General features: G+C 38.1%; 1 protein-coding gene across 1 annotated transcript in view; it reads right to left on the bottom strand.

Moving 5' to 3' along the window:
• Positions 1-23,778, bottom strand: part of ANKRD55 (ankyrin repeat domain 55) — an 81,537-nt gene that overhangs the window by 30,907 nt on the left and 26,852 nt on the right. The window contains exons 4-6 of the mRNA XM_012721792.1: positions 22,074-22,183; positions 14,940-15,000; positions 1,330-1,458 (exon numbers count right to left, since the gene is read on the bottom strand). Of these exons, the coding sequence (XP_012577246.1) occupies positions 1,330-1,458; positions 14,940-15,000; positions 22,074-22,183 (300 nt within the window). The remainder of the gene's footprint in view (positions 1-1,329; positions 1,459-14,939; positions 15,001-22,073; positions 22,184-23,778) is intronic.

Genomic DNA, 23,778 nt, shown 5'->3' with positions numbered 1-23,778 from the left:
TTCAGCAGTGTATTTTGTCTATCTGCCTGTTCTGCTCCCCACTCTGTCTAGTGAATCCTCATACTACCCCTACACCCTAGTTCTGGATACATAAATAAATAAATCCTAAGAAAAGAAAATGCTTGATCCTGATCCAACTTTCAACTATGCTGAGAGCCCACCAGCATGGGCCACTTCCTGGCTGCACAGTCAGCTTGCTAAAGTGGTGAACTCTGAGCAGCCAGAGGACTGGGCTGTGAGGAGAGACTGGCAGATGGGAGCAGGGCAGGAGATCAGATACTGAAAGTATACAGGAAAGTGCTAAGAGCAGGTGGGGATGACAAAAACAAGTGTTGTTTACTTCAGTTTTGCCAGGCCTGGCCCTGGTACAAATGTACTGAAGACAAGTTAGGAGGGTCCAAAACAGAGCAGTTTCTAAATCATTTGTGTTTTTTCCCCTATCTCAGGCACATATGTCAACCCTGAAAGTGCCAGGTGCTTGTTTCTGTTGTATGTGGTACATGAAACTACCTTCAGGGCAGGGGGAACCTCCTTTCACAAAGATCCTGGTGGCAGTTCAGCAAGGCTGCTTGCACATGATGATGGAAATAATAGTAGGGCAATGTCTGTGCCTACGCATCAAAAGACAGAACAAGCAAATCTGTTAGAAAGGATACATAGTACCTCTCTTTTCTGAAGTACTGAATAGATAAGTCTCAGTCATTCCCCTTTAAATAGAAAGCACTTCAGTAAATGCTGGCTATGATCTTTCTTTCAACTGCTTCTGGGTTTTGCTCTCTTTGGGTTACTGATCTTGGGGTCTGATTTGGGCTGCTTTGGTCATGTATACTGATACAGACTCCCTTTTCTTGTACTGAGATAGTGCACGTGCCATGATTGTCATCATTAAGGGGTCACGTGGAATTACTCTGCTTTGGAAAATATGACAGAAAGAAGAGTCATGGTGTAAAGATACTGAAAGGATTTTCCTAGTAAAATATTTAAAGGTTTATCTCTGTACACTGTGAGCAAGTGACAAGCATTAAGATGGAAAGGAAAAAGGGTGTGTGTGTGTGTGTGTGTGTGTGTAAAAGCCAAGGCTCTGCCTGATGTCCTCTAACTCTCCATCCTTGTATTTTCTCAATAACTATGTTGCCAAATAACCTAATGTGACAGTTTTGCTCTGGATATGAGAGAAGGGGATAGAGGAAGAATGAATTATACTTGCTCTGTCATGTGTATAAACTCTTTATCAATGCTAGGGCTGTATCTTTAATAACTCCATCATTCCCACCTGACACTCATAGAGTTGCTAACTTGTATAACATCAAACTTGAGACAAGTCCTCACCTGGACCGCCCAGTGGAGAGCTGTTTTAAAGTCTTTATCCACAAGAGTGGGATCTGCCCCCTTCTTCAGCAGCATTTGTGTATGTTGAGGCTGGTTGTGGAAAGCTGCCCAGTGGAGTGGTGTCATTCCCTGCAAAAGCACAAGCAGAGGAGCAGAGATGAGCATAGGCTATTAGGAAAGAAAATAGAATTCATACTTTCTCCCAAGGCCCAAGGGATGCTACCAGGTATGCAGGTTGCTGCCTGTCTATTCATTCATTCCTTAAACATTCATTCAGAAGATGTTTATTGAGCTTCTGCTTTGTGCCAGGCAAGCAGGTGTTGAGGATACTAGAAAATGAATAAGTAAAAAAATTTCTTGCCCTTAGGGAAACTGAACTTTGGTAGAGGAAGATAGGCAGTGAATGTGCACAAGTGGATCAGAGGACTTTCCAGATTGCTGGCTGCTGTGGAGAGGGCACATATGGTGTTGAAACAGGTAGAGACTGTTCTACATGGGCTTCTGTGAGGTGGACTGGAGAAAGAGAAAACAAGCATCCAATTCATGGAAAGAGGAGCTAGAGACAGAAGTCATGCTAGAATGTCATCTCCCACCATGAGGCAGAGACACTGTTCAGTGCAGTATTCCCAGTGACTACAATGGAGACTAGAGAGATGCTGAGTTATGAAAGACTGGGGGAGAGGAGAGCCCTGTGAGATAAGGCAGGAGGGGGAGGCAGAGGTTAATCCTGGGAGTTGGGTGATGCATGATCCATCCTTAAATGGAATCTATATAAGGCATAAGTATTTTATTCTAAAGCCAATGGAAAGATAATGAAAGTTTTTCAAGCAGATGATCTGCTTTATACTGTTTAGAAGCAAACATTCTGGTAATGTGGAAAACAGACTGGAAGCTCTTTCAGAGCTTAAGGTCATACATTTTAGACATCATTTAATAAAATGAGCTAGACCTGTACTTTTGGGGAAAAAAACAATTAAAAGATGGCCTTTTATCCTTGCCTACTCTTCTCAATTACATGAAACATATTACTCTAAATTAAGACAACCGGTAAAGGGAGCAAAGAGCATAAACATATTTACAGCTTCTCTTTTTATAGTAAGCTGGGCAGCTAACATAAAGATAGGAGTCACTACTCCTATCACTACTACAAGTCACTACTTAGACTCTGCTCTGTCCAAGATAAGCTAAGTGGAGATGGATCTCAGCCTGGTTAGTTAGGATTACAGAGGAGTACAGTACTGTAGCTCAGAACAAATATTCATTGATCCAGAGATGTGTGATTCTTACATGTCTCCCTTAAACCTCTAAACAATCCTGTGGGTTAAATATTGCAGTGAGATAGCACAGCCAATCAGTCTACATTCCCTAGCCTTCTCTGCAGATTGCTGTGCTCCAGGAAATTGAATCCTGGCCATTGCGAACAGAACGGATGGGAAGTTCCTTTAGACCTGCCTAGGAAACAAAATCCATGCAGTCTTATACCTTCTTTCTTTCCTCATCTGACAGCTGAGTGCAGAAGGAATGCCATTGAACTGAAAGAACCATGTAAGGAAATAAAGGTATAGATAAAAAAAGAAGAAGAATTAAAAAGAAATGGTGCTGGAACCATGTGATCAAAAAGCTGAGGAACCTCACTAACAAAATAGAACAGGTCCACCCTGGTAAGCCAGCACAGGAGTATGATGTGAGAAAGAAATGAATTTTTATTGTGTTAGGCTATTGGGGTTTTAGACATCATTTAATAAAATGAGCTAGACCTGTACTACAGCAGGCAGTCAACTCAGACAGGTGCTACTGTCCTTTTTGTTTTACAGAAGAAGAAGCAAGGCTCTAGAGAAATTCCTTAGTTTGTGAATAAACAGGCAATTTAAACAAGAATTTGAGGTTTGTGAGGCACTGGGGTTAGAATGTTAATTCCCTTTAACCAGTTCCATATTTCAAATGATTAAATTATGGCCTGCTTTGACATTTCCAGGCTCAGTTCATATACTACTGAGCATCCAGAGATACACTTCAGGGTTCTGAGAATATTTCATTCCTGACAGGAAAGAATGCTATATAAAAGCAGTAGAATTACTGTTCTTATTTTGAATGCTAAATATTTACTTGGGATTCAGTCAGCTTAATGCATTTCAATAGGTCATCTTCATTTTTAATTTGAACTGCTAGAATTAGAAATCTAAACTTAAGGAATCAGATGCCTTTTGTTATGGATGGATTTCCCCTTTCTGCTAGATCCCATTGGCTTCATTATGAAGCATTGCCAGAATCCAGAGTTAAAGACATCAAAGGCTATTTTGAAGCCACTGGAGTGTAAGCTTTGATGTCACAGGAAGGTAGGGTACTTGTTTGCCTGTGTGAATTCCTGGAGTCTAAATTCTCACTGAGTGTTTTGCTTTTGTAAAATCTGAATTTTCTCTTAAAAATTAGACACACAAGACAGAACCTGATTTCTCATTTGTAGAAAATGAACTTGTCTGATATGTTTATTTAGTTTTTGAACAAAGAGTTCTTAGTTTCACTGATTTTTTTTATAGTTATTAATCACTATTTCATGTATTCCTACTCTTATTTTTATTATTTCTTTCTTTCTACTAACTTTTAGTCTTGTTAGTTCTTTTATTTAGGGATAGTATTAGTTGTTTGTGCCTTTTCTTAAGGGGACTTTTCTTAGTCCCCTAAAAACTCCTCCATCTTACAGATTCTGGTAGTTTCCACCATCAGTTTCATTTCTTTCAAGGCTGATTCCTTTTTTATCTAGCTTTTAAGCAGCATGTTGTTTAATCTCCATAGATTCATAATTTTCCCTGTAGTTGATTTCTAATTTTATGGCAATATGGTCAGAGAAAATACTAGATATAATTTTAATGACCGTAGTTTAATTGGAATTGATTTGTGTTCCAACAAATTGTCTATCCTTGACAATGTTTCATGCTCACTTGAGCTTCATAGTGCTGCACTTTTAACCGGCTGCACCACCAGGGAGAGCCTTCCATGTGCACTTGAAAAAAAAATGTGTATGCAGCAGTTTGTGGGTAAAGTGCAGCAGTTTGTGGGTAAAGTATTTTACAGATGTCTATCAGACCTATTTGGTCTAGCTCTTCATTTAAGGTTATTATTTTCTTACTTATTTGTCTTCTTGATATGTCCATTGCTCTAAGTAGAGTCTTAAAGTCCTCTAGTATTATTGCATAGTTGTGAACATCTCTTTATTTTTGTTATTGTTTTATGTATCTTGGTGCACCATCATTCAATGCATATGTGTATTATTTCTTGCTGTAATTGATCCTCAATCATTTGTGTATGTTTTCATCTCTGAATAACTTTCTAAATTGGAAGCCTATTTAAGAGATAGAAGTAGGCCTTCCCTGGTGGTGCAATGGGGTAGGACACAGCACCGCAAGCTAGCTACAGCTGCTTTAGCGTGAATTGGATCACCTGCCCCGATGACCCACATGGCATGGCAGACCTCTCCTGATCTGCCTGCTGCTCCCCTCAGCAGTGTACTTCATCATTCTGCCTGTTCTGTTCCCCACTCTGTCTCTGGTGAATCCTCTTACTGCCCCTGCACCTCTGTCCTGCACCCCAGTTCTGTATGCATAAATAAATAAATCTTTAGGGGAAAAAAAGAGAAGTATAATTGTCCTTGATCTTTTTGGTTTCATTTGCTTGTATAAATGTCTTCCAGCCTTTAATGCTAAGTCTATGTTTGTTTTCATTGGTTTGATGGGTCTCTGGTAAATAGCAGAAGTTTGGACTGTTTTGAAACCCATTCAGTAACTGTGTTTTTCGACTGGTGAAACCAGGCCATTTACATTTAAGGTGATTATTAAGACAGAAGTACTCATTGACATTTTGTCAGGTTTTTGCTTTTTAGTTTTTGGGGTTTGTCTTGTCTTTTCTATTTTTTGAGGTCTTCCTGTTATTTTTGTTCAGGTTCTATTTCCATTGCCTTATGCACTACTCCTATTGATTTTTGTTTGAGGGTTCTGCAGAGGTTAGTATGTGATAGGCTATTTGGGTGGCCCATTGGATGATCTGTTCTCTGACATGTTCTGCTGGGCCACACTCTTAATTTCCTCTTCTTTTTCCATGTTAAGTGTGCTAGGTGTATGTTACTTTTATGTTAGTTGTCTTGTTGACTTCTAATGACCCCTTTAAATTTTATGTGCAGCTTAGTGTTGGTAACATTTTTAGTCTTTGATTTTCAGTGAAAACACTCACTCTTCCTTCTGTCTTGAATTTTAATCTTGGTAGAAAGAAGGTTCTGGGCTTCTCTTTAAAGTACTTTAAGTGTCTCATTATTATAATAGGATAAGCCAGTGATAAGGACAGAATATTAAAAACATCAAGAGAAAAATAGGTAAGCTGGAAAAGCATGCCACTCAGACTGTTAACAGAATTTTACTAGAAACATTACAAGCATGAATGTTTGGTATTATTTTGTTTGGAACTCTTTGGGCCTTTTGAATCACATCTAGTTTGTTTCTCAGATGGGGATGATTTTCACAATTACTTGTTTAAATAACATTTCTATGAATAGCTCTTCTTTTGGGCCCCATGACATGTACATCGTCTGTCTTTAAGTTATCCCAAAGTTTTCTTGCACTATTTTCAATTTTTACATTTTTTTCTGTTTGCATGCCCTCCAACATTGTGTTTCCAAGTTCATTAATTGTCTTCATAGCTTCTATCTGTTTGGTATTGACCCTTAATAAAAATAATTTAGCCCTAGTGTTTCTGAGCTCTATTATTTCTAAGTGCAGTTGTCTCACATTTTCTTTATTCTGTTTCTGTTTTATATCCTCCATTGTGTTTTGAGTCCATAAACATTGTTATAACTGCTCCCTTGAACTTCTCTTCAGTCATATTCAGTCATGTTCTGCAGTTCTTCTCATGTCCACTCTCCTGTAGGTTGTTTCTGAACAGTAGATGCAGAACTGGGCACAGATTGAGGCTCACAGGCTGGGGGCTGTTCTCTTTTCCAGCACAGAGCCTTATGCTATAGTGTTTGCTTTTGTTATTAACAGGTGCTTGAGCTCTAGTTTATTCACATGTTTCTTTATTACTTTGGTTTCAGTACTGGGGTAGTGGGTGGTAGGTGTTTTGCATATCCCAGCCTTGGCTTCAAGTGGTAGCCTTTTCTATGGAATATAAGTGATCCAATCTGTTTCTCTCCATTGATTTAGGCTCCAGTTATTGTATCCTAAAAGCTTCAGGCTCAAGCCAGTAATCCTTGCCCTGCTCCCCAAATCCAAAAGCTTTTTAACAATACACATTCTGTTCTGCTTACCAACTCACATACCCCCTTAGCCAGCACAGTGCTTGTTCCCAGTATTGGCATGTGTCTGAACCAACAACTATTGGGGGCTCTGCACTGTAGTCACCTCTCTCTCTTCTGGGTTGTAGTGCCCTGGTATCCCTCTACATGGGGTTAACACAAAGATTTTCCTACAACTTTCTATTAGACTATTGCTCCTAGTGTGCACTCTGGTCATCTGTGTTCCCCTCCAGGTTTTTTTTTTGGGGGGGCTTTGTTCTACTATAATCTAGTGTTGAGTATATGGAGGGATATATGGAGGGTTTGAGTCTTTGCTCTCCCACCATCATGTCAGATTCCACCTCATTGAATCTTTACAATAATCTGAAGGGGGTGGTAATTTTTAGGCATTTTACAGGAAAAGACACAGACACAGGTTAAGTAATTTGCCTAAGGTCACTGACTAGGTACATGGCAGGGATGGGATTCAAATCCAGGTCTCTGCAACTCTGGAGAATAATGCTCTTTCTATATATCATATTGGTAGATTTCCATTTTGTGCTCAGATGCTCACAAATTCTTTACGTTATGATTTTAGTTATAGTCAGGATCGTCTTAGTTTCTAGAATAGAGGTTCTTACTAGATAAGGATTGGAACATTATATTGTAAATGTGCCATTTAGCATTGCCTCTGGAGTCCTCTTAAAAGCACCTAACTAAAAGGTACCTATGTATGACTGTGTTTTTTTGCATATATATTTATTAATTTTTCTTTTCCCTCTTTCCTTTCTACCTCAGAATTTGGAGCACTGTTAGAAATAGGTGGTGATTGGCCCACCTGGTGTTTAGGGGTTATGTCTCAACACGTATGGCTACAGCCTAAGTTCGATACTGGGCTAGGGGTGCTAATCCACATGGCACAGCAGACCTTTCCTGTTTTGCGTGCTGCTCCCCATTAGCAGTGTACTTCAGTAAACCTTCCTATTTTGCTCCCCACTTTGGCTTTGATGAATCATCTCATCCCCCTGCAGCTCTGGTATACACCCCAGTACTATGCAAAACAAATAAATTTTTAAAAAAATGCTGTAAGCTCTTATCAAAAAGGAAAAATAGGTGGTGATTTCCTGAATGGATTCAAATCAAGATTTGAATTACTCCATTAATAAGTTATACACAGATATATGTAAACACACACAGAATTTATTTATAAGAAGTTTTAAACATTGAGTTAAGGGAAATTTGCTGTTGCTATTTTTTTTCAATTGGACTGATGAGAAATAAAAATGAATTTCCTTAGAGTGAGTGATACAAAAAATGAGACTTTCAAAGTCAGCTCAAGGGAAGTGCTTGATATTGCACAACATGCTTTGTTTAGGAATTTTTTTCTATAACTGACTCCTTCCTTCAGCTTCTGTTGTGCCGACATTGTATTTATGTTATGTTAAGAGTTGGGTGGCCAGTTAAGAGGCAAACTTCTAACTTGTGAGTTGGCATTGGCACTGAGCAGTGACAGTGAGTTCACAGTTAACATTACACAGTTAAGCTGTAATGCACCTAAAGGCAGAGGCTACAGCGGATCCATTCTGGTATGCACAGAACACCTAGCACATGGTGGGTACACAAGGAAGAATTGATCAGTGGAGAATTAGTGAATTGCAGGGAGAATTAGTGAATTGCAGGTTGTCAAGAATCCCTTGAACTGGTGGAGTGTTTAAAATACCAGAGTCTGTCAAATGCACGAGAGATCCCTGTGTCTAAAATGGACAACAGCTCTTTCCTGGAGTTTCAAAGGGGACTCAGTTGTGCCTACAAATCACCAAGGAGTTGGAAATCAAGGAGTCTCTCGCAAATCTGTTGCAACAAGCACCCACATGGTCTTGGTGACAGTAGAATTATATATTTTTTAAAAATAAAAAGGACTGACTAAAAGAATGAAGAGTAATTCATATTCATTTAATAGCACAGCTCTTTAGAATGTTTGCAAGAGAACTGTTTTAATTTACTTAGCAGTCATTTTGAGATTGCTGATAGGTGCAGAACAAGCAGCTTTGTAACAGTGCTTTAATACAGATGAGTAATTCTGAACTTTGAGTCTGTGCCACCAAAATTTCAGATGAGGGCTTATAAGACCTATCTCTTTTGTAGATTTTCAGACCTTCTTCTTTCCACCCCCCCCAAACCAAAATGCTGTATCTTGTGTGTTTTCTGAACTGCAATCTGATTAAATGCTTAGCAGTGGTATTTCAAAACTGTATTTTTAGACCTGCTCTAGCAGACAAAGGCACACAAAATGTGTGATGTGGTGCTTGCTACATCCTTCATCTTGGTGCACAGAGAGTAGGGGGGTGGGGCAGAATTACAGCAGGTGGTTAAGAGGGCAGCAAAGCAATTCTAGATCCTTTAAAAGCCCAGCTTGGCTCTCGTTGACATTTAAAAATTTTCACATTATTAACCTCCCAAACACAAATAACCATGCCTCACAAAATTTATAGAGGGCTCTTCTAAAAGAAAAAGTGGAATAAATGATGTACTTAAAAACCAAAACCAGATAGCTAAATGTGTATAATGAAAGTAATTTCATTTTTCATAAAATTTTTTTATTTAGAAAAAAATTATAGTATTAGATCAGAAAGATTAGTAAATTAATTTATTGTCTTTGTTTTAGAGTTTTCTAATCTGGGTAAATAGTGAGCATCACAATAGCCAAAGATTATAATTGAATACTAACAATTATCTGAGGTTGAAGCTTGGAATACTAGGAATACTTACTACAAATAATATTCTTTGAACACTCTCACTTTATCCCTATAATAATGCTAAAAATATGTCTGCACAATAAAAATCTTTATAATAGAGATTTTTATAATTTAAATGATATATTAATACAAAAAATAACATAACTTAGGGTCATGAAAGCTTAGGAGAAAATTCTAACAAGAATGAACTTAGAAAACAGCCTTTAGAATAGAGGCCTAATTTGCTAATACTAATTTTTCAATAAAACAGAGTATCTACAGTCTTCTATACTAAATTGTGAACTATTAGAGCAGAGATCAAACTAACATGGAACATGGTATGTACTTAATAAATATTTGTGAAGGTATTAAATGACTATTTTCTTATTCTAGGTGTATCACCATGGGAACCTCTGTAATTATTCATTCATTGCTCAAAATGTTTTGGGAACTTTTTTTTTTAAATAATATAGTAGTTTATTTTTACATCATTTTATGCCTTTTTCCATCTCAGTTACAATCCCCGTGGGCTTCCCATCACCAAATCACCCGTGTGCCATCACCATAGTCCAGTGCATTTCCCTCTCCCCACTGTTTTTGATCCCATTCCCCACTCTACCTCCGCAAAATGGTATATAGCTGCTCATCATTATCATTATTTTCTCATCTGGTCTGTTATATTCCTGCTATGAGTGAAACCATCCGGTATTTTTCCTTTTCTTTCTGGCTTATTTCATTAAGCATGATCTTTTCCAGTTGGGAACATGTTCTTTGGATTTATTATTAGAGCAAGGGTTCTACCCACTGATAGAAAGCAGGCCTTTTTATGAGTTTGGATCATTGATTTTTTAATTGAAATACAGTAGTGTTCAATTATGAATATAGGCAAAACCCTGGAATAGTATTAATAACATCTGTGACTTCACCAGTAATATAAATTGTAGAGCATTCTATCACATTAATTACTGAAAACATCTCAGAAATAGTATTTACATGTGTCACTACCTTCAAAATTGTGGTACTTATTGGTCCCACCACTAAATGTTAACTAATGTACCAATTAAAAAAAAACAACTTTATATTACTATTAGAAACTTGTTCTTTAAAATATTTTGATAACTATATTTTAATATAATTGCTTTCTTTTGTATTTCTATGTGTTTTGTTTTATATAACCTCAAATATTTTTCTGAGAAGAGATTCATGTCTTCATCAGTATACAAGAGTTACCCCCATTTTAAAAAAAGGTAAGGACTTGTGCTCTAGAGTCTATAATATATATTTTTGATGCTCCAAAGTAATTATTTCCAATGTAGATTTTAGAAATAATTAGCAGTCGCCTAGAGACAAGTCTGGTGAAAAGAAAAAAAAAAGGGTAAATCAGAGTTAGGTAAATGAAACAGAAAGGATCATAAAATACAATCATGATTTTCTTCTTAAATTTAATTATTTATCTATTTTACATACAGTTAATAATTTAATGATTTATCATATATATGTGCATATATAGCCCTTTATGTTTATAACAATGTGCAAGTTGCTGAGCTAGACTTTAGGAGTACAAAGATGAAAGTAGACATGGTCTGTTTCTAGAAATGTATTGTTGGAGGAAAGAAGGAAGTAAAGACTCATAAGTAGTAGTGACTCTGTTTCATTTTTTTTTTTTTTTTAGGTGCTTTACAGAACAAAAATTCTGGCAAATTTAAAAATGTTTTGCCTTATTATTTTACTTTTTAAAGCTAATTTTTAAATTTTGTCTTTGTAGTATATAGTTTCTGCTTGTGGTTATGTCTTAGAGATGTTAGAAGTGAGTTTAGTACTAAAGATTATATTCAAACGTTCATATTTTTTTTAACTTGGATTTATTTTCTCAGAGTATTATCATAATAGAAATTTAGATTATTGGGCTAATCACAAAACCAACTTATATCAGAAAATGCATCTCATAAGGATCAAAGGTAAATCCTGAACACAAAGCATAAGAGTGTTTCTTTGGATAAATGCATTTAAAATTCTAATCCAGATATCAACAGCTCATAGGCCCCTTTGATGGGGGTATTCTTCTTGTCAAGCTAATAGGAAACAGGGAAAATAAAAAATAAAAAATATAAAAGGAATCAAAGAGAGTTTAGATTCTGGGAGTTTAGAACTTATTAAGTCTCTATAGTTACAACAGACACACCTCTCTTTATGTCAATGATTCCCCTGAGGTCCAGAAGAACAAGGCACAGAGGACAGTCTGACCTAGTGTTAAACTCTGAGGTATTGCAAGCTTCTAAATGAGTCACCTTATAATTAAGCAGTGTGATTAATAAAACAGGAAAAACAGATTATTGGCATACAACAAAGAATTGAAAATGGAACCACACATTAAAAAAATGATCTTGTAACAAACTCATAGAAAATTTAGTATAATATACCTATATCTCTGGGAGTAGTGGAGGCCCTTTTCAAGACAATACCAAAAGCAAAAGCAGTAATGGACAAAAGGACCATTTTAATTATAGCATCTTTCAAATTTTCTTTATGAGAAAAGAGATCATGAAAAGTGCTGAAATAAACAAGAACCTTAAAAAGATTATAACCCAACAGCAAAGGAGTAATGTTCAGAATATAACTTCCTATAAATCAATAAGAAAATGTCCAGTACCCTAAGATATGAATGGACAAGAGAATGTAAACAGCTAAGTCACAAAATATATAAAAATTACAATATACATATAAGATGATGCTCACTGGCTATCAGGGAAATACAAATAATATAAAAATAGGAATATAACAATGATCATTTTTATTTTACCAGAGGAACTTAAAACTGATACCACTGTATTGGAAAATAATGAGGTGTATGTCTATACTCTCTACTATCCAATAATTCTACAGCAATGCTTATATAAAATACAAGGGGTTTGCACATATGCATTCTATCTAGAGTAGTGTTTGTGGTGGTGAGAAACTAGAGACAACCTAAATATCAATGAGAATAACTGAATGAATGCAAATATTTTCATAGTATGTAACATTATAATGAGCCAGACAGATCTATACATGTCAACATGAATAGAACCATCTTTTCTCTTTCTCTCTCACACACACATCTTGAGTGAAAAGCCAACTTGAGGAACAGCATATAGAGAGTGATACCTTTTAATAGCACCCATTGGATATATGAATATATATGAAAGATTGGAAAGCCTGGTGCAATGAAGTAATCAAGGAGTTTCTGCTATCACTTGTAATATGCACATTTAAAAAAAGCAAATGCATTAATGTATTAATTATATAGGTAAAAACAAATAGTACAAAATATTGTTTTAAGTTGTTGGTAAGGACAGCCTCAAAGTGACACTCACCTATCTAATATAAAACAGTGTCAGGTTTGTTTTATTTGAGCAGTTAGTTACAGAATGGTTTAAGAAGATGATATTTTTCCCTTTCTCCCCCTCTCCCCACCTTTAGTCTTTAATTCCAGCTTGCAATCTGAAATATCTTTTATTGAAGTTAGATTTCTACTTATTGATCCTTTAACCTTTAGCCATTATTGTTAAAAGTTTGGAACTCCTGCTATTGGAAAATAACTTTATTTGGCCCACGTAAGGATAGATGTTGCTCTTTCCTCTGTTGTTAGGAAACTGTAATGTTTTACCAGCAGTTATTTACCCTTTCCCTTGCTTCTTTTGCCTTTGCTGCTTTTTGTTTCCTGTTATTTAGCAGATGTAGAGTGTGTGTGTATCTGTGCTTTGTTACCCCTCTCTTATATAATGGAGGCTGAATTGTAGCTGGAGCTCACTGCAATAATGATGAGGGAGAAGGAGGGTAAGTTATAGCTTGTTCAAGGTTTTAAGATGCTAAGATACAGGAAGTTCATGGGAATGAAAAAGAAAGTATGGACTGTGTTCTCTTTTAGAATTGTCACTTTCCAAAGCCCTTGCAAATTCACATGAATTGGCCCACAATAACAATGAAAATGATGTATATATATTCATATACATGTGTATATGTATATAATATTTATCTATGTGCATGTTATATGTGTACATGTATATATGCATGCATTCATATGCATAAAAACTCAGGTAACCATTAGCAGGTAGTATTCTTTATGATCCCTCCTCTTAGCACTTAAAACTCATGGAGTCAGAATGGTGTAATAGCAGGGGGCATCTCCTCTCAGAGAGGGCACTTCGCTTGAGAGGAAACCAGAGATTTTTCTAATACTTACCACATATTATTCAAAAAGTGTCACAATTATAACTGTTAGGATGCTCTGCATCCTCTTTCATTGTCTCTGTCAATTAGGGGCCTCCTATGGTGTGGGAAATTAGGGAACTATCACTTTGCTGGGAGAAGATGGTTCAGTTTAGGGGTAGACAGTGTAGGTCTACAAGAGCGATTTTGCTTTAGTGTGAATGAATTTGTCCCCTTCCTAAGGAGCCCCAGTTAAGGGGAGCAAGGGTAGGTGTTGGAAGTGGAGGAATTTGTTGGCAACTTGCCCAAGAAGTTCTTGATCACCTGACATAAAAAGCAATCTGCCTTGTGTTTGCACCCTGTACAGAGTGATGGGAGTGTGTGTGCCTTTGCATGTCAGGTTCTTTTTTTTAAAGCAGAAGTTAAAAACAGTATACAGTCCTTTCTTCTCTGGGGTTTTGCTTTAAACCACTGAAGAAGTTGTGACCATGTAGTTCGGGAAGGAGCCAACCTCAGGTCCAGGCAGGGACTTTCAGTGTGGGCATTAATGCCAAGACAGCAGGAAGGAAGCCTTTAATTGGGGGGCTTGAGGAAGGAGAGGGGCTGAGCCCTGAGGAGAGCCATTAGGGGACTTATGTACACCTTATTGTTTGGCCAGCTGGCTTTCTTGAAAAGAGTGCAATTTAACATTGTTGGACACATGACTTTGTAAGGTTAGCAGACTTTCTCAAAAGTTATCAGACATTCTTAGTGACATACTAAGCACATATTTATGAAAAAATCCATGAGAACTTAATTTTGAAAATCAGTTTTGAGAAACTAGCTAGAGAAATCAGTCTAGAATCAGGCTAGAAGAAACAAGTCTGCTTTTTAAGAGGGTTAAGTAGGTTGAAGCCCCTAAGCTACTGGGGGCAGCGCTAGCTTGCATCTAACCCACCTCCTCTCCCTCAGGATCTTTGTTCCTCAGTGTGGTGCTGCCTTAGGAGCCTCCAGCAAGATCATTTTTGCTACACAAAGGAGAGGACAGTTATGACCACTGACATTAATAATGAGGCTTTTGATCAGAGGGCCTGGAATTATCATCTGTCTGTTATCTTTCACTCAGAGAACATCTGCGACCACAGCTTGCCACCTAAGTTTCTGAGACTGAGGAGATGGGAAGGAGCAGTATTTATTTCTCAATGTCCCCAGAGAAATTACAAAACTTCAGTGGAATGATTAAGTACTTAATGCAATAAATTCTTCCCTGTCAGAAGTTACACTCACGGGTGGGGATGAATTTCTGCCTGAGGATCATAGACTTCCTTCTAAGGAAAGGAGCACAAAAATGCACCTCGTCTCCCCTGTGTGCCCTTCTGAGAGGAACAGCACCCTTCCTGTGTGCAGGCATGCACATCAACCAACTGTCCCAGTGAGGGCAGGCTCACCTCATTGTCCTGGTGATTAATCTCGCTGAGATTTGACTGCTGCACTAGGACTGTTAGGAGCCTGTAAAAACAAACAAAAAATGAAAACAAACCCAATCACAAATGAAAACAAACCCAAACAAAACAGGAGAAGTTGCTCAAAAGAATGAAGTTTATGTAAGAACATGACATTAGAAATACAGTCATTTGAGGGTCAACAAATGAAGATAGGCCTTCTTCATTTCTCTAGGGAAAAGAAGCCAGGGTGAGGTAAGAAGGCGTGGAGGAAATAATCTCTCTGCTCCTACCTCCTCTCTGTCTCAGTGCTTCTGGAGGGGCCCAAGAGAATGCAGAAAGTGAATCTTATGGTCCAGATTAATTTCCCAGACTAATGTCCCTATGTGTGCCCTATAAGGGTCAAAGGCCTTACTGCTTATTCTTGTTTCATTTTATATAACTTGTAGGGTGCTTTCAAACTGCTTCACTATTAGGAACACTTCATGCCTTTTAAATGTGTAGGTTATACCCAGGAGGCAGTCAGCATTTAACATCTTTGCTCATTCTTTATAAAATATACATGGGATGGCAATAATTAGCTGTAAAACAACTCTCAGTGACTTTCAACATCAAATTATTATTCTACGTGGGTCCCACCCTTGGCTGACTGAGCTCAATGCTCCATCCATGCAGAGAGGCAGTTGAGGACAGGAGTAGTGTCAGTGGCCCAGACTCGGGAACCAAACTGCCAGGGTTCATGGCCTAGTCCCAACACCGACCAACTCTATGACCTCAGACAAGTTACTTACCTTCTCTGGGCCTAAGATCTTCATTTGGAAAATGGGGGTAATAAAAGTGCCCACCTATAGCTTAGTATGAGGATTAAGTGAATTAATATACATACAACATTTAAAGCATGCCTAGAACAGTGTTATTTGTAGAATACAGCAAGAAGTCCACCTCTATCTATTCTGAATGTTAGATTTCCTCCATCTGGTAGGAAGATGCAAAAAATACTTTCACTTTGGGTTTCCCTATTGTTTTTTAATCTTTGTAATTATATTTCACTCCTGCATGTATTTTCCCTTAAAGCTATTTTGGGGGAGAAGGCTATGGGGTGAGGAAAGAAAGGTACTGGTGGTTCTTCTCTCTCTCTCATTTGATGACAATACATGACCTGAGGTACCACCTTGCTTGCCAGGCTATCACACGTTGCCTTGGTGATCTGGCCTGGACTGGAAACTAGATATGTTGGCTTTCCAGACTAGTGCTTCCATGTTATTCCATGGTTCAGAGGTATCTGCCAGATACTTGCTCAACCATGGCTTAATTACCAGACTTGCAGACTGCTTTGTTTTCTGAGAGCTCTTGTTTTGTGCTAAGGTGATCCAAGAATATTTCTACCACTACCTCCCTAATCCAAACCCCATCTTGCTCTCAGAACTCCAGGCAGCAGTATAAACCTTGCCCCCACACCCCCAACATAGCAGGAACAGACCCCCAGCAGCGTTTCCCCCAGACAGCAGGGTGAGTGAAGAGCACACTGATGCTCCTACCTCTAGGGGAAATTCTGCTTCTTTACCAACTAGCTAGACCATCAAGTGATAACATTCTTAGTGCCTACTTTTTCTTATCTGTAAAATAAAGGTAATAACACCACCTACTTTTTACACATTTGCTGTGACTTTAAATGAGTGGATGCATATAAAACACTTAGAATGGGCTTTACATTTCATAATGTGTTCCATAAAATGACGTTTTGAAAGGTTTCTAGCCTTTACATTTTGGGTTTCCCTGATCATCATTAAGTGACTGCCTGAGAGAAATCAACTAGATCTAAGAGGGGATGAGGGGGAGGGTGGAGTGTTGCCTTGAACTTCTTGTTTTTTCTGATCTCTTGGCCTTACAGCCCTGGAGCTGGCTTATCCCACTAATGGGTCAGAAAAAGAACCCTCAAGCCAGCAGCCTGCACTCCTGGTCCTGACACTGCCTTGAGGGGAGAGAAGGGTCTTGTGAAATGGAGACCTGCAGGTTAGAACACATCACCCAGAGAAATGATTTCCTTCCTCCCTTTTGCTACAGTCAAGAGCAGTTTAAAGAGGCAGAATGTCTGGTGCTCAGGCAGGGAAAAAAAAAAAAAAAAAAATCTGCTGGTAACCATGGAGACCATCAGAAAGACCTTCAGAAAGCCCTGTGGCTGCTTTCAGAGGAAATCGCTGCTTGCCTTCCAATGCTAGCATGCAGAGCGCTGTACAAACACAACTTCATTTTCTTTGTAGCTTTGTCTTAATGATTGTGCCCCTTCTTTCACATGGACGCCCTCTGAATGTCTCAGTCAGGGAAGCAAGAAAAGCCAGGGGGAACTGAAAGAGAAAACTTTGGCCTGCTGAGAAGCTAAGGGATCAAAGCAGGAAGGGAAGTCTGAAATGAAACCTGTGTCTTTGTTTTTGTCCATCCAACTTGCCTTCATGTTCATAATTATAAATCACTCATCCCTACATCAGTTTAGAGTTCCCACTGAGTTGTCGCTTAGCTAAGGGTATGGATTGGAACAGACTGGTTTGCTAGCAAGTTGTTTATCAGAGAACGAAAATTCCTTGGGAAGCAAATGCCTAATTCAAGTGTTCCCTTGGTTTACATATAAGCAGCTTCAGTTTGAGGTTTCATTCTGAATAATCTCTGGCAAGCACCAAATAGAAGGAACTTCTTGTTTGGAAATTTAAGGGTTAGTGGATTTTACAATGAGTATGAATACCTGAGTTCAGGACTACAAAATAGCTTGTACATATGCTTATAATTGGGAGTGGGGGGCAGATGAAGTACACTAACAGAGGTAAAGAAGGGAGTTTCAGGGGAGTTGAAACACTGAATCTGATATTCTCTGGTTTATGAAGTCTAGCAATGATCTATATTCCTGGGAATAGATAGGAGTGCTTTTTCAATATTAGCAGGATGGCTGCTAACCTTAACAGCAAATGTGTGCATGTACAAACCCCTGTACATGACATAAAGATTATACCTAATCCTATACCTAAACCTATACTTATATCTACATCTATATCTATAGTAGACCTCTACTGTAGAAGGCCAGGGTGAGAGCTGGTATGGAGGCAGGTTTAGTTCTTCTTTAGCACTGATCTCTTTTTCATCGTCACTAGGATCTCGATGACAATCACTACCATCTACACTTACTGAATACTACAATGGTTAGTGTTCCATGCTTTCTACACATTTCACTTCTGCCATATTACCTATGAGTTAAGTACTATATTATCCCTATTTTCTGGAAAAGAAAGGCAGTTGAGCCTTTACATAGTAAGTTGTCCAAAATAATATAGTTGGTAAGAAATGGAGCCAGATTCAAACTCAGTCAGATTTCTGAGCTGGCACTTCTCACCATCCTTTACCTCAAACTACAGAGGATTTTCAGTGATCTTTAAAAACTTATGATAAACCACTGTAGCAAATGAAGAGGACAGGCAAAGAAAAAACAAGGGCAGGACAAAGAAGCCCTAACTACAGTCCTACATGTATGCCAGAGGTGGGACACAAACGTGGCTGTGAGTTTTCCAGATATGAGAGAAATAATCCTGTCACGGGGATCACAGTGTGAAAATGAAAAATAATTTCTTAGGAAAAGCTGTTCCTCCTGTGCTAGAAATTTTTCTTGTGGTTTCTTATAAAGGGGTTTTTGGATGCTATAATGCACAAAATATTTCCTGACTGTGAGACAATAAGGGGTTTTGTAAAGCTGTTTTGTTTTTTTTTCCCCACAAGGCCCCTCAGTGTAGGTCAAGGGCTTGAAGACAAAATGTGGCCATTAAAATAAGCTCTACATTGTCCACAACAGTGGGCCCTGGGAGCACAGCAGAACCTGGTACAGGCTTCTTATCTTCACATGACTTAGGCAATTAATTACCTCCTTAGTGCCACAGTTTCTCATCTGTATGATGGGGACAGAAATATCACCTACCACATAGAGGTATGGTAAAGACTAGAAGAGATAGTGCATGGAAAGCACTTGAGACTTATTCTCAGAACACTGCTGCTTATCACCATCTTCATGACTTAATGCTTAGTGTGGACCTTGTGATTTAGTGTCAGCCAGGCTGGCCTAAAGTGGCACATATTGAAGAAAATTAATCACACAACTTGAGTAGCCTAAAGAAAGAGTCATTTCCTTCTGCATTCAGGTTGTAGGATTAGACAGTACTATAAGGCAGAGCAGAAGACCAAACTTTTTGTTTTCTTCACAAATCAATTCTGAGTTTGTGCTGACATTTAACAAATGAACAATTGCAATTGAAACTCCACTTCTCTGTTATAAAGCACAGCTTAGTTAATTTCTGTTTGAATCACTTAATGCAGAGGTTATTAAAACTCTGCCATGGCCATAACATTTCTTATAAAACAATGAAAAAAATATAATTTTAAGCAATGTAATGCTATAGGGAAGCTGGTTAAGAAATGTTTCTCTAGTTAAGGAAGCCAGCTGACTTACTATATGAGTTGTTACGGTTTAACACATTCACTTTTAGAAAACATTTCCAGGAATGATAATTTTGGTTTAGGGATAGTTAATATTAACCTTTGGATCATATTAGTTACAACAGCTAGCATTACTTCAACTAAAGCACTTTTATATTCCAGATTTCGTTGTGTCCATTTAGGACAGGAAAACTGTATCATCCCCACACAGAAGGATGTTTGTTTTCCTAATGTTAGTTCTTTCAAGGGTAGAGTCTGGGTCATTAGGTACAATTTCAAAGGAGAAGCCACAACCCTGTTTTATCTCCTCTTATATAATGCAGAGTCTAGGGCATTGCTGGCACAAGAAAAAGACTAGTACATTCACCAAAACCAGAGTATTTTGGGACTGGTTTTCAACTGATTATTCTAGCACTTTCAGATGATGAGCCTAATCAACTAATCAAATTGACCTTAAATGTGATTTTCACTGACAACATTAAGTTCCCCCCTCAGGTACCATGGGTTGATGGCATAGATAGTTTTCATAAATATTCATGCCTCCTTTTCTTGTATTGAAGTTATTGCTGGGAGGTAGATTCCTGGTCAGGAGCTATATTTCTCAGTGCTGCTTCCACAGTGGCCAAATGCCTAGTTTCTTATCAGAGGAATGTGAGCAGACATGGATTGTGTCATTACAGATTGAAATTTTATTTATTTTTTAAAGATTTATTTATCTATGCTTACAAGAGCTGGGGCGCAGGCCAGAGATGCAGGGGTAAAAGGGTGGAGGATTGGTGGTGAAAGGATTCACCAGGCAAGAGTGGAGAGCAGAAAAGGGAGATTGACTGACCTATACTGCTGAGGGGAACAGCTATCGAGACAGGAGAGGTCTGCTGCACCATGTGTGTCAGCTCCCTGGCCAGGGATAGAACTCGTGCTGCAGTGGCTGCTGAGCTTCATAGTTCTTTAACCCCCTGTGCCACCAGGGAGGGCCCTTCAGGATGAGATTTTAAAGAACTGAGTGGGCTTCTTTATCCTCTTTCCCTAGTTGTAGGCTGACTAAAAAGGATTCTGTGTTCCTAGTGGATAATGAATACACAAGATGGAAAAAGCCTGGAGCCTGAATTACCACATGGAGGAGAGCCACTCCCAGTACTACATTGAACTGCTACACATTTAAGAAATAAACTTTAAAAAGTGTGTTAAAATATTGAATCACTGGGTTTTAATTATTACAGTAGCTATAATTATCATAACTAAAGTAGTAATTTATCTTTCAGAATCAAGTAGATTTTGAAATGATCACTCTGAGTGAAGTAGGTAAAAGCAATTAAGTAGAGTAAATCAAGGAAGACTAATCTTAGAAGGTACATTTTAAGTTTACTTTGTAAATACCACTTTTGGGAAAAGAATTAAGTATTTTTTTTTCAGTTGTTTAGAACAATGTAATTATTTTTTAATTCATCAAAAGGGAATCAGACCCTTTATGATGTCTGATTATTAGCTCAAGATGTGCTGTTTCTTCTTTAACCTCCTACTTTTATTGAATTTTGGGTTAATCTAGTTTTCTAATGTTCCTGGATATAATCCAAGGATAATAAGAGGCAAGCCTTGGCTAGGCATAATCCTGGATTTCCCAAGTCCTTTTATTTTAATGGAAGTGCAACAATCCTTTTACTTCTCAATCTGGAAGAGGACATGATTTCCTTAGCTTTCCTGGAGTTTCAATTTTAGATTTGGACACAGAACATAGAGGATGAAACCCACAGAATATATCCCAGGTGGTGGTGTCCTGTACATACCTCTGAGGGTCACCTAATTCCTTTCAGAGGCATGTTAGGTGCAGCAAAAGTTAAGAAAGCACCCAGAATGTTGCCGATTTCATAGTGGGAAATGCTGTTATTAGTTGCTCTGTTATTAGGGCTTTGAAAAGAATGGAGACCTAGGCCATTTAGACAGGATTGGGGAAACTATACTTGGTCTGGGAAAAATTTTTTCCTCTGTTGCTCAATTGTATTAAAAAAATGTGACCTTCTCAATCATCCAACTTACTTAAGCTATTTCTTCACATGGCTTCTGGCAGCACACATTCCCAGTTTTTCCTCTAACCCACTAGTCTCAGTCTCAGTCTCCTTTGCTGAGTCTTTTGCCAACTTCCAACCCATAAATGTTGACATGACTGAGTGCAGACATCATCCTTTCTAACCAATCATTGCTCTTTTATCCTGTTTGATTTTCTTCATAGCACTTATCATGATTTCAAATGATCCTATTACTAATTTGCTACATAATCTTTTTCTAGCATGTAAGCTCTCTGAGGTCAGAAACTGTCTTGTTTACTCTGGAATTGCAGGATTTATCATGTGCTTGGTATATAATAAACATACCACACATATTAGTAATTACTGACTGACTTACTGAATGAAGGAATATATGAATTCAGGGTGTGACAAATGTCATTTCCTCTAAAAGACTAAGAAAAAAGGGTTTATCAAAGTAGGAGAAGAAAAAGATCATAAATTAAGATTGTTCTGAGTATTTTGATTTACTGAACTGTGGCCTGCTACAACTTTAAAAAACAAAAAAGGATGGACTTTGTTTTATCAGCTACAGAGGTTTGGATTAGATGACTTTCTAATCCAAGTGGGTACTTCCCAACTTGAGTGTCTTTTGAGCCAGACTACTTACCTCACATCGGGCTCAGCAGTGGCAGCATGCAGTGGCAGGCGGCCATTTTTGTCTGGGATATTGTGCTTGGCACCATTTCTGAGGAGGCTAACACAGCCTTCCAGCCAACCCTGAAATATAAGAGCAACCGCATCGTTATATAATATAACCTCACATAACATAGGCCAACAACTTTCTCCAGTTTTCTCTTTCTTTCTTCTTTGGTTTGGCTAACATGTTTTATTTGACTTGAAGTGGTTAAAAACCACAAATCCAACTTAGACACCTCGGTTGAAAGCTGAAAGTCTTAAGTCTCAAATTTTTGGGAGGTTTTCACCAGTCATATGAAATCTGACTCCTAGACTCTCTTTCCTACCTCTCCCCATTTCTAGGGTCCCTCACTGGTATTCCATGTTTACATTCAGTTCCTAAGACCAATTGAGGCATATAACAGGTGATAATTAGTCAGTTCTCACTTTTTATTCTATGGGCTTAACCACAATCATGCTTGTCAGTAGTCTCACTTGGATGTTATGGTACAATTCTAAAAATCATGTACAGATATCATTCTTGAAACTATGCCTCATTTTATTTCTGATACATGGGTCTTGGTCATCTTTTCTGAGTTCATTTACATGTTAGCCACAAAGATATCATCTTGCTTATTCTAGTCAGCTCCACTACCAGTACCTAGAATCCTAACCTAAATCCTACCTACCTCCAATGACCAAGGCCCTGCCACTTTGCTAATTGATCTTGTGATGTGTAACATGGGGATATCATAGCACTCTACCAAGGGTTCCACACTGCTCTATTTTAGTCACCTATGAATTAACTAAGAAAATACTTGTGAACTCCATACTATCTTCTAATTTTCCAGATTGAGAGCTGATATTGCTTGTCTCCAACTTGCCCAGCACTTACAGTAGTGGGCAGCTACTACTAGTGAGAAGACTAAGTAGGAGACCAAAAGAAAGGCATGCTGACCACATTTTAAACTTACCAATGCTTCACATTTATTGAAAAACAAGTCTTCTAATGGGGAAAGGTTTGAAATGTTTTTATCATTTTGCAACTTTTACTGGATGTGTTAATTTTTTTTCTTCAGAAAAAAAAATCAGAAAGCCACTAAGTGCATCAGAAGCCCTCGGCTACTGTTAAGAACCAACAAATAGATTTGTGCCTAAATGTTCTGGGTGACGCCAAATATTTTTCTTTCAGTTCTGATAAATTTAGGGTATTATTTTTATTACAGCTTACAAATGAAAAAAATAGGCACAAAGAGGTAAAAGCAAGGTGCCCTAGGTCACACATCTGTTGTCAGTTTATTTGCATTCTGAGTTAGGAGTTGTGACTGAGAGTGAAATTTCCAAGTGCCCTTTATGTCAGACTTTTCTTTAACACTGGGATTCAAACATTGCCAAAAGGAAGGAGAAGAGTTCATAGTGCAATCACCAGGATAACACCTTGCTTCCCAAGGTGACACAAGCTATGCAACGTCCATCATCTGACAGATTCTGGGTGGATCAGGATAAGCTTTGAAAAATCAGACTGTCCACTGCTAACTTATGTTATGACCTCCCTTTTTTGAATAAACATAATATCAAAATATTCTGAGCAACATTCAGTTTATAACTGGATTGTCTTAGCCACCCAGGTGGCTGCCTGGTTCAGGCAAGCTGCCCCAGGAGGAGAAATTCCTCTGTCTCCTGAGACAAAAGGCAAG

This window comes from Condylura cristata, unplaced genomic scaffold (assembly GCF_000260355.1).
Source record: "Condylura cristata isolate star-nosed mole 26May11 unplaced genomic scaffold, ConCri1.0 scaffold00007, whole genome shotgun sequence".
Classification (NCBI taxonomy): Eukaryota; Metazoa; Chordata; class Mammalia; order Eulipotyphla; family Talpidae; genus Condylura; species Condylura cristata.
The sequence above is the reverse complement of the archived record's forward strand: the minus strand, read 5'-3'. Positions and strand labels throughout refer to the sequence as shown.